The following is a 12,250-nucleotide window of genomic DNA, read 5'->3' on the forward strand; positions in this document are numbered from 1 at the left end:
TTTTTTTTTTTTTTTTTGGTACCAGGGATTGAACTCAGGTGCTTGCGCTTGCAAGGCAGGCCACCGAACTGCTGCTCCCTGGCCCCTACTTCTCTCTGTTTTTATATATTCTGAAAGTCTATGACTAATAGTACAAATATTTAAGATTATATCCTCCTACCGAACCAGCTCTTGTTAAAAACCATTATCAAATATCACCTCTTATCCCTAGTGATATTTTAACTGTTCTGAGAAAATATTTCTGAAAATATTGAACTTTCTGGTTTTTCTTTCCTCCTGTCTCATCATGATAAGAATTTACTATCCTATGTATGGTGTGATCATTTCAACACAAGAAGGAAATGGGCTTAGCTATCCATCTTGATGCTCATATTGAAGGAGAAAAATATTAGGTTAAACTGACTTTTAAGACAACAATTCCCTTTTGCAGCAATAAGCTACTTTGAATATGGGGTAAGAGATTGTTTCAGTCAAGGATAAGGGGATTTCATGGAAATCTGAATCAGGAGTGTAGAAAAATTGGATCATTACAGAGATAAAACTGGATTGAGGTTCTGGATCCAGGTAGCCCTAGAAGTTCTAGAAGAGTCTGGAGTCTGATCTCTAAAATATCCATTGGATATGTCTCTAATATATCCATCCATTTCTTTCTAGCTTATCCATTCTTTCCTCTATGAGCCATTATTTTCTACCCCATTGTTCCTGCTTCTTTATAACAGCAAGCTGTCTTCATCAAGTTATTGAGCCTCTCTATGCCTTGGTCTCTAGGAGCAATAACGAGGGTTAATGTATCTAGAGTTTTTGTGAGGATCGTGTAAAATGGGTCCATGCATCAATAATCATTTAATATATTTTACCTGTTATTATCTTTCTTGAAACAAAACTTAGTCAAAATATGTAATAATTATGATGAGTTGTCTACATAAGCATTTTATAGTTCATATCAGGGTGCAAAGTTTTTTTTATATTTCTCTATTTTTCTTGGGTGTTCTCATGTGATAAATTTCTTTTGGAATTTAGTATCAGGATGAAGCTTTACCCCACGCAGGAATGACAGTGTTTCCATTGCAGGTTACGTTTGTGCACTTCCCCTTTTCCCTTTTCTAGTTACATTCCGACAGCTGTGCAACACAACGCGTTAACAGTGAGTTTCTTTAATCTATTCTAGAATGAAAGTGGGAAAAATGGAAGTCAGAAAAGTCCTAAAGGTGAATACAATAAATCTTTGCTTTCAAGTCTTCCCAGTTCAGAGCAGAGTTCCTTCTTTCTAGCAGTTCACAGTCAGAAAGGACATCTATAGTGCAATTCAATATGTGCAGGCATATACACAATGTATGTAAATATATGAAGCAAAAGTTTAAAAGCACTGCTACACAAAATACTCCAACCTCTTCATCAATTAATCCTCATAGCCATTCTATTAAGCCAGCCCTATTATCATTATTCTTACCTTTTCCAGATGAGGAAGCTGAGGGACAAGAAAGTTAAGCAACTTGCTCAAATTCAACCAGTTGCTTGGTCAGCAACAGTAAAGCTGAGACTTGAGGGCAGATAGCCTGGTTTTAAAACCCAGGCTCTATTCCATTACACCTGGCAGCTTTTCATGCTTAGCCTTGTTGTATGCAATGCACTTTTTCCTATTCTATTTCACTTTTCATTTCTAAAACGCGGACCATGATCCCCAAACTAATGACTTACAACCACTTACTCATTAGTGAGTACTAATGCGTCACAATCTATAGTTTGTTAAATATTAATGAAGAGGGAGAACTAAAGCACATGTACATGGTCATCAATGGCTATTAAAAGAGTTTCAACAGGATATTTGGCGTCTACCATGTGGTGAGGATGGCCCAAAAGAGGCCTCATAAAGCTAGTTGAGCTGAGGCTGCAAGATAAGAAAAGCGTATCAAGCATTCCAAGGCATGAGAGAGAAGGGAGAGCATTTCGGGCAGTGTGCATGTGCAAGGATACAGGGGTGAAAGCTCTCGGGCACTGATCCACCCACACCTGTGATCAAAACATACAAGCACCAAGGATGCACATGTGAGCCATGGTCCCATCTCTGTTGAAGCTTATGTTCTAATAGAGGAAACCTATTAAATAGCAAGGCAACACAGTGATGTAGGTGGCAGGACGGGGGAGTGCTGGATATTACAGGATGGTAGCAAGGTTACCTAATATAGTTGAGCCATTTAAGAATAAGGAAGAGTTAGGCATGATATGGTAAGGGAGAAGAGTATTTGAGGGCAAGAGAATGGCAGTACAAAAAGGATGAAAGATGAAAGAGAAAAAGGCTTTATGACCTGCATAACTTCAGAGGCAGAATGGTACCATGGCTCATGATTCCTTTAGACCCAAACTGCCTGTATTCAACACTTCTTATTATCATGTGACCTTGGGGAAGTTGCTTAGTAACTCTGTGCTTCCCTCTTTTAAGCACAAGTGGGACAAAAATTAAATTTTAGATTATTTTAATCTTAGACTTTCCTAGGATCAAATGAATGAATATGTATGATACACTTGAAACATATCTAATGTTCAAGTATTAGTTATTATTTTTGCAAAGGATGAATTTCAAAGTAGAATACAAAGATTTTAACTGGAAAAGGTAGGTATAGGCTGGAACATAGGTGGCTTTCATTTAAAAAATAATGATTGAATGCCTGCTGTGTTCTGGATACTGCTGGAGATATTGGAGACTTAGGCATGAAGGAGACATTTCCCCTAGTTACTCAGGTTGGTGCGGATAGAGTCATCTTTGATTTCTTCCCTTACTTATTCTCCAAATTCATTATATTATGCATTCCGATCTTCCTGTCACTTAGATACATTTTGAATTAGACTACTTCTCAACATCTCCTCTCTGTTTACTCTGATCCATCTCTACACCTCCACCTCTACATGGGCTGCTGGTGGCAGATACCCATAGTACAGGGGCCTTGAGTTAGTCTTTTAAAGCTAAGTCCGATTGTGTCATCTTCCTGCACAAAATGATCCAATGGCTTCCCAGTATACTTTATAATTCAGGATTTTTAGAAAATATTCTAACCAAGTAGCTTCTGGTCACTCATAAACACGAGTGAAAAAATTCAAAAACAACAATAGATATATAGAAATGTTCTTTCTTATTGAACATGTAAGAGTTTTGGATGATAGTATAGTATTAATTAATTAGTAATTAAATGCATATACAATTGATTTTAATGTAAGGATCCAGAGGATTAACATGGGTGCATTTTCATAATCAAAATCTTTAAATATAAAAGCACAAAATGAAACTACAATTGACAAATCAAGCACATTATTAAGACTTTTCTAAAATGAATTATTCATTTTCCTCCTGAGCAAGTGGTATTACAGGCATGTCCCAGCATACCCATCTCAAAGATAGTTTTATTAGAAAAGGACTATGAACTTTTGCCTAGGCTGTGTGGCTTGTAAGGAAGAAGAGGATATAATCTTCTATACATGGGTTTTTCTAGATATATTTAAGTTGCTTAACATGTTTATGATTTAATTCAAAGAAAAAAATGTCTAAAATGTATTAAAATATTTTATCAGTAATATATAGAAAATTGAGATTAAGCACAAGATTTGCATATATATATGTTTTCAGCACAAAATATATAAATATATCTATAAACATAAAAATTATGTTTGTCATGAATTGTGTTCCTAGAAATTTTTTTCCAAAGAAAGTTTGGATTGTTGAAAATGTTCTCAGAGAGTCATTCTAAGGTAAATATAGCTTTAAAATTTACTAAATAATCTAATTTAAAGCTGTTAAGGAAAAGTATCTTCTAAAAAATTCTCCTTCTGTTTGTTATTTTCCATAGTTAGACATTTGAAAGTTTTTATTTCAAAAGAAAAGAATGTTGGAGCTTTCTAATCCAAAGGTAGAATTCACCTTAATTGTACTGACAAGGGATAATCTGGTCACCCCATTACGTGGATTTGCTTTAAGAACTGAGATAGGACCTGTGGTCATTACACCACCTCTAGTTTCCAATGCAGAAAACAAAATAGGATACGGGTATATCCTATGATTTTTATATAGTTGTGATAATAGCAATATTTCATCCATGTCAAAGAACTGAGCGGGTCTGAATAGTTTGGACCTTCTCAGTTTTCATACAGACAGAGCATACTATCGAGATAAAACTCAACATGATATGACCATCATGTAAACATTTCTTGAGAAAGTTTAGTTTACAAACCTCCATAGATAATTCATTAGGACCAGGAATTTAGCTCAGTGGTTCTGCTGCCTGCCTCGCAAGCACAAGGTCCTGAGTTTGATCCCCGGTATCAAAAAAAAAAAAAAAAAAAAAAAAAAAAAAAGAGAGAGAGAGAGAGCAAGAGATAGACTTCATTGTATCCAAAAGAGCAAAATGTTTTGAAAAGAAAGCAAACTGATTTCACAAAAGCATTAAAAATCAAACACACACACACACACACACACACACACACACAGAGATGAGGCAGAGAAGAGCATACCTGAAGGAGTCTGAATCTCCGTTACACAGTTTGATCCTATTTATTTGATCCTAAATATCTGATCCTATCTAAAGTGCCTGGCCATTAAGCAAACCCAGGTGCTACATTTGAGTAGTATGAATAGATGTGCCTATAGTTTGTAAAATCATCATTGGAAGAAAATTTTAAAATTTAAAGTAAAACCTAACTGGCGAAGCAGTAACTTACTTTGAGCTAGTAAGACTCATACAATTCAAAATTAGTCAAAAGGAAAAAAGACTTTCAAAGACATGAAATGAAATGGTGCTTTGTTTTATTGGTGAAGATTGTAGGTGACAGCAGTGTCACTAAGCTGACTCACAGAATGATGCTCAGTAAACATCAGTGACAACTGAAAGTAAGAAATGCCAAAAGAAAGCAAAATTTTAAAGATGCATACAAATTTGATCTAAATCTTCCACATAATAAAACTTATTATATGAAGCAGAAAACATTGAGCAGAGTTCACATTCCCTGTCCCTAGATGATTTTATTTGTATCCTCATATACATAGCTAGCATGGTTAAAACCACCCCCTAGAAATTTTTATTTGAATCTACAAGTGACACTTTTACTACTTAGCTATTCAAAGCAATTAGGATATGATAATAAGGGATATTTTAAGTCCTTTTCAGAAAGTAACAATGCATTCTGAAGATATTGTACCAAATTAAAAACCCAAAGTATACCAATACTTCAGAAGTTTCTCTTTTTAGATGTGTTTCTTTAGTAACCATCAGAGAGTATCAATGAACCATTTGAAAACATCTCTAATAAAGTAAAATCATCAGTGTCAAACATAAAATGCAAATATAATGCATTTGCTTTCTAGAAAGGCAAAGAAATGATCTAGTCACTTAAAAATTAACAAAGATTAAATTCCTTCTGTAAATGTAGATAATAAAAATCTGAAAGGAAGCCTTCTGCCTTCGAACAACTCTATCAATTCCAAAGCAAAATAAATCCTTACCAGCTGGATGCACCAATAACAGCTAAATTTATCTGGCTCAGATTATATTTTATCATAATTTTATTATGAGGTCAGAGGTCCCATGGGGAGAGCACTGTCACATGACAAGAAGACCATGCAGGGAGGAGAGAGTGGTGGGAAAAATGGGAGGAAGAGAATGTTAGAGGTCAGCCAAGTCCCAACCAGCCACAGTTTTAGGCCAGGTGATAAGTTCAGATTCCATCATGAGGGCAATGGGAAGCTTAAAGCAAAGAAGGATCTTGGCATAACATTTTTCAAAGAGGACTCTGGTAGCTGGATTTTGGTAGAGTCAGAATGGATGTGGGAAGAGTAGTAGGAGATTATCTTAGTGATCTGGGCAAGACATGGTGCTAGCTTGTGGCGAAGTGAAGCAAAGGAACACAGGAGACATTGTGGAGCTGTAGCTGATGGAGGTACACGAGTGGGTTAAATGCAGTGGGGCAAAGGTATAGTAAAACTCAAGGCTGCTTTGGTGCTACAGGGGGATGATAGGAAGATTATTAGGGGTGGAGGTGGGAGAGGACTAGGGGGATAGCAACAGCATAATTTTGGGTTTTATTAATGGAATATTTGGAATGTTTATTTCATATCTAGGACACATCAGGGAGGCAGTTGGACATAAAAATTGGAACTTGATTGACAGGATTTATAAATATTACTGATATTTAAGGTTGTATGGCTGGCTCCAGCTTAAGAGTGTAGCTGAAGTGGAAAAGCTTGAATCCAGCCCAGCTCCTCACTGCTGTGAGTTTCAAAAAAAGAAACAGAACCAGCAAAGAGGCTGAGGAGTACAGTTCAGAGGAGAATCATAGAACAAGGCTTCCCACAATCTGCAAGGACAGACTGTCCTACAAGGAGAATGTTGCCCTCTATCCAATGCTGCAAAGACATCAAAGAAGATGAGAACAGAATAGTCATGAGTGGCCCTCAGCAGGCAGATTTCAGCAAGTACTTGGAATGGACACTTGGTCTCCATCAACTGAGGGAAGAACGGAATGTGAAAATATTAGAACAATACTTCTGCTTGCTAGCAACAGCTAGGAAAAAATGGGGTGCAATCAGAAGGGGAGTAAGAAGCCTAGGAAAATTAGAATACATATGAACACTAGTCAGACTTACCCAATGGAGAAGGAGAAATTGGTGATGCAGGAAAAAATATGTTTAACTAAAGGAGAAAGTTTTGGTAAGAGGGAATGGGGTCCAACAAACAAGATCATCATCCTCAGACAAGGAGAGAAACTCTCCACCCATCCCAGTAGTAGGAAACTCACAGGGTGTGCATTCACATACAAGGAGGTCCATATGTTTGAACATACATGATAAGGAGTTATTTTTGGAATAGACAAAGAGCATACACATGTTACAGAATAACAACACCAGTGCATATCAGTTGTATTAATGAGTATATACATATATATGCTCATTACTAGAAAGTAAATGCAATGGAGAAAAGGAAATGAAACAGTATCTTATGTATTGCCTTTGCTAATTGAAAATTTGATTCCTACATTTCTACACATTACATCCTTATTTACTGTAGATCTATGATTTACCAGTAGGATCATTTTATAACCTTAACCAGACAGGGAGCCATACTCAAATTCTATCTTCCTTAACAGGTGTCGCCCTACCATCTTAACCTGCTCTGCCTTCCTCTGGGTCTCTGAGTTGCACCTCACAGTGCAAACAGCACTCACTCCGTTTTTGTCTCTTGCTCAAATACACATTAAGGTTTCAGGATGGGGCCAAGTGCCTTACATAAAATATCATTGTCTCTCTCACTGTGAAAACCTAATGTTAGATATAACGTGAGTACTTAATAAATGCTTGTGACCAATTTACCTTTTTAGAGTTGAATGGCTGATAAAAAATATTATGCAGCAATCTGTTGGCTGATAGAATATGCATAATTCTTCACAGCACCTGCTGGGCATTGCTGGGAGATGCTGAAATCATTCAACAAATTTCTCCTTATACACAATTCAATTAGTTTGTCTGGAGTGAGCTCTATAATGTGTACCAATCAAAAGTGTAATAGGGAGCTATGCACAGGCTGTGTTCATACTAGTGGCTTGCATCTGCTGTCTCACAGAAAGGAGATGTCTACAATAGTATCAAAGTGTGGGAAGCTTAAGCAGGTTATAATATTAAGGACTGAATGTCGTGAAATCAATCTAGTCATATCCTTAGTGGAAAAATATTATTAATATGAATATGATTAAGAAAATATTCATTCCCGTAGTCTATTTTACATTCTCTTAGATAAAATTTTTCTTCAGTCTACACTAAAAGCTTAGGTGCATATGAATTTCTAGTTTGTTGAATTTTGTGAAGCACATATTTAATTGCTAATTTAGCTCTTAATTATTAAGCCAATTGAAGGTATTTGGCTATCATAGTTAAATAGGATTGCAAATATTACTTACCTATACTTTCTTAGAGTTAGTAACAATACTATCATGCAATATTGTCCTTTAATTATATCCAACAAGTTACCACATACAGTTACTGAGTTAACAATTAGAATGACATTTAACCAAATGCTCCAGATACTACACTTAGCTGAGAGAGCTCTGTGGAAATAGGCAACAATCACTGTTAAAATCTATTATTTTCTAAAGTAGCTATTGACAGAATGAACTACTTTGAATTTCCATGTTATACGCAAATAAACAAAGACAATGAATGTGAACAAAAATATCAATAAATTTATAATTTCAGGATATATGAAGCCTATACCAAAAATATCATTAGGAAGATTTCCTCAGTCGAATCCTATAGCATCGGACATTTTACAATGTTTACACCTAAAACACTGATTATAATAGTCATAAAGTCTATAGATAATTAATACTAAGCCTGTTTAGTGATTATCTGAGGTTTTTATTCATTTCTTACAAACTTACACGGATTTTTATTTTGCTATTATTTATCCCACATATTAGATTCTAAATAGCCATAAAATGACAAAGCTTACATTGTTGATTTAAAAATAAATCCAGAAATTTAAAAATTATTTTAAAATTAAACAGCCAACTATAATCCACTGATTCTTGTAGGTTCTTGGAGAGCATAAACATACACTTGCTAGAGATATTTTTGTTTAATCACCAGGAAAAAAGATACAAATCCTTCTCTTAAAGCTCTTTTCTCCTCTAGGGAAGGAACAAATCTTAAAACAGAGGCTAATAAGCAATTAATAGCCCAGACTTAACTAAATAAGTGTGTTAAATGTGATACTACAATATCTTGGTAAATATAAGAATTTTGAAAGCCATAAAATTAAAGACTTTGATATGTGTGAGATCAATAGGCATGACTTATCAGTATTTAAAGTGGGCTTTAATTTTTAAATGCCATGTTCCAGTGAAAAAGTGTACAGCATAGGGGCCAGCAATTTAGCTCAGTGGTACCACTGCCTGTCTTGCATGCCCAAGGTCCTGAGTTTGAAGCCCGGTACCAAAAAATAAAAAAATAAAAAGTGTTCTTACTGCACAGGAAAATTGAAATTTCAATAAAGAATCAAGACAAAAGAAACAAACTTCATATTAAAGTACCTTTAAGAGGTTATACTTACGCAGCAACCTTCTCTTTTGACAGTCCTTTGAAATTCACCTCCAGGTAATGATCTATGTCATTTTTTTCTTTGATCAGTTGAGACCTAAATGAAATGGAAAGAAATAATAAAGCACTGACTTTCAAAGTTGAAAATCTCCCAAACACGTAAAATGCCACCAGGAGAACAGAGGTATTCAGGGCATAATAGCACAGACAATAAATATTCTTAAATTGCTATAGTTGGGTTGTTGATAGACTGTTTCAAAATTTTAATTTTCCTGAATGGAAATAGATAGGGAAGATCATTAAAACCAGTGTAAAAGCAAATAAAATGCCAAAAAAATTGCAGTAACCCACATTTTTAAATAAGTAGCGTTTTCTCCACAAAAATTTTAAGTTCTTCTGTCTTGTTCACGCTGTTTCACAGTATCAAATTCCCTCTGCAGAAGTCATATTTTGTTTACCATAGAATATTAAATCAGGAACAATTATTTGATACAAACATTACTATTTTTCCAGAAATGATGTTTTAAATCATGTTTTTAAAATCACACATACATTTCAAATTATCAGAGGTTCAAATGCATAACTTTTAATAAAACTTTACTGAGCAACATATTTTAGTGTGTTCATGCTTCACAACTCCTGCACAATTTAAAAAATAAACGCTATTAATTTCTCATAACAATTGAGACGTGAAATTAAGTAAATATCTTTGTTTTATTCAGAAGCTATTACTGATTATGTGAAATTTGCCCTAAAGGTTAATTATAAAAATATTTTTCTTCAATAAAATGAATAAAAGAATAAAAGAAGTTTTCTTTAAAAAACATCGATCTTAGGGAATGCTCCCCTTGAAAAGAAAATATAATCTCTATCATTAATAAAGATAGGAAGAACAAGTTCTTTTTTCATACTTTGCAAATATTTCACAGCATTCAAAAGTAAGATGCAAAGCTAGAACACACACAAATTGTGCATCTGTCGAAAGATTTCTCAGCTACAGAAAAGGAAAATTTTTGATTTGCGACTTTAAAAGAACTTTTATGTTAGTTTAACTGTGTATTTATTTTGGTCCAGGGACTTTGGTCTTTTCCAGCAGTACTAAAAATGAGAAATGAGAACAAAGAAGTCTCATAATACTTTGATCACTAACCTTGCAGGAATCGAGAATTAGGAATATAAAGAAAATAGTCAAACTTATATATACACAATACTCATATTGATGAATATGAAGATTACTAAAAGTCAATAAAATTACAAATGGCAATTTCAAAGTTTCACTGTCTCAGTTAATATTCATAAATACGACAAAAATGCTTTAAGTTCTCTGTTTTGCATTTTCTCATTTACAACTCCAGTAGTTAAGCAGCCATTTACAGACAGCAGCAGTTTGAAGGTGCACTTTTAGACCCTGAATCATTTCAGGAACTAAATCGTGCCAGCCAATCTATTTGAGTAGGAAAAGTGCACCCTTTTCCCTTTACAACTGCTCAGTGTTTGTGTTCTTGTAGATTACACGACGCGAACCTTTCATGTTTTAAAACTTCTTTCCTTTCTTTATACACATTGTTAAAAGAAACATTTTGAAACCCTTTAGCAACTGTGGCAACTGCAGTAGGAAACAAAATGATTCACTGAGCACTAGCTTGATAAACGTATTGATGGTTTTTGAATGAGGTTCATCAGTCCTCTTAAAACATATTTGAATGTTTGAATATAACAACATACTTCTCTTTTCCTTAAACAATTTTATTGTCTGAGATGTGCTACTGACATCTCTTAATGCAGACATTTCAGAAATTTTATTCTGTAGGAAAAGCACTGAAACATACCTTGAAATTGCCCCAGAGGAACACGGCAGCTTCTGTACGGCTAAAGCCATAAGCTTTGGACGTGTTGTGGGTGGTGAGGGAAGGGTGGTCATTTTGGCCTATGAAAAATAAGCAGAAGGGCATTGTAAAGAATGAATCCTCAAAGAATCCTTTAAGACACAATTAGCAATCTAGTCTTTCTTAGGGGACAATGCCGCCATAGGCAGAACTATTGCTATGTTACTAAGGAACAATATTGTGAGTGGATTTGTAAGTTGCTTCTCTCATTATTTTCTTCTGTTTGCTTTTCAGCCAATTTATTACTTATCTGCATCCCCACCACAAACTAGCTAAGAAGGAAATCCGATGAATGCATTGAAGATTCAGACAATCAGTTTGCTTTGGTAAAAGTTTTGTTAAGGAGCACTGTTGTAATTACATAGTGAAGGTCGTTAGGATAGCTATGGCTTTCTGATGCTTTGCTTTGCTCTCCTGTTACAATCAATGATTGAAAATAGCTCAAACTTTGTTGTTTCCTTAAAACCTCATCACTTAGAAGAAGTAATGGGTGCTAAGAATAATTCCCAATGAGGAGACAGCTGCCTTGCTAAGGAGGCACATAGCTATGATATGTAGTGTAAGAAATATAGTGGCTCTAAAAAATTGTTAAAAACAGCTCGTTTCTCACACTTTATATCTATCAGGAATTTGAACACGGAATAATAGAGATGGCTCTTTGTTCTGTGATGGTCAGGACCTCCACTGGGAAGTTTCAGAAGCTGGGGTGACCCAATGGTGAGGGACAGAAGTCAGCTGCACGTGGCTTCACTCAGGTGTCTGGTGCTGGATGCTCTCTTAGCTGCGACTTCCACTGGGGCTGTTTGTTGAAATACATATGTGTGGTATGTTCAGATAGGTTGAGCTTCCTCACAGCATGGCAACTATAGATTCCTTATTGGACAGCTCAGGGCTCAAAAGGCAACAGAATGTCAAGTGGTAGCTGTATCTCCTTTGAGGTTCTGGCCTTCAAAGTTACATAGTGTCACTTCTGCTGCAATAGTAGGCCTGCTCAGGCTTGCAGCAGGTGAACACAGAAGCACCTCCTGGTGGAGAGTGTCAGAGCCACATTGCAAGGTGATAATGTGGGATAAGAGTCAGTGGTGGACCTCTTTAGAAAATACAACATGCTGTAGTAGTGAGCAGTAAGAAAGACAGGTCTCCAACATCAACTTGTTTAATCTCATCCCCAGCGGAAGAAATGTGGGCATCATATCTGGTAGATTTAAAATAGAAAAGTTGTCTAATGTTGCAAGGGCTCTCAGTGCAAGATAACCCATCCTTCTGTTAAACAGAGAGGCATCCAAACAAC

General features: G+C 35.5%; 1 protein-coding gene across 9 annotated transcripts in view; it reads right to left on the bottom strand.

The window, feature by feature from the left end:
* Window positions 1-12,250, bottom strand: part of Ttc29 (tetratricopeptide repeat domain 29) — a 210,947-nt gene that overhangs the window by 185,835 nt on the left and 12,862 nt on the right. For all 9 annotated transcript variants that reach the window (XM_010610918.2, XM_010610917.2, XM_010610916.2 and 6 more), the window contains 2 exons: window positions 10,903-11,000; window positions 9,087-9,170 (listed from right to left, as the gene is read on the bottom strand). In XM_010610918.2, the coding sequence (XP_010609220.1) occupies window positions 9,087-9,170; window positions 10,903-11,000 (182 nt within the window). The remainder of the gene's footprint in view (window positions 1-9,086; window positions 9,171-10,902; window positions 11,001-12,250) is intronic.

The sequence above is a fragment of the Fukomys damarensis genome, unplaced genomic scaffold, assembly GCF_012274545.1.
Source record: "Fukomys damarensis isolate Sample0158 unplaced genomic scaffold, DMR_v1.0_HiC HiC_scaffold_38, whole genome shotgun sequence".
NCBI classification, from domain to species: Eukaryota; Metazoa; Chordata; class Mammalia; order Rodentia; family Bathyergidae; genus Fukomys; species Fukomys damarensis.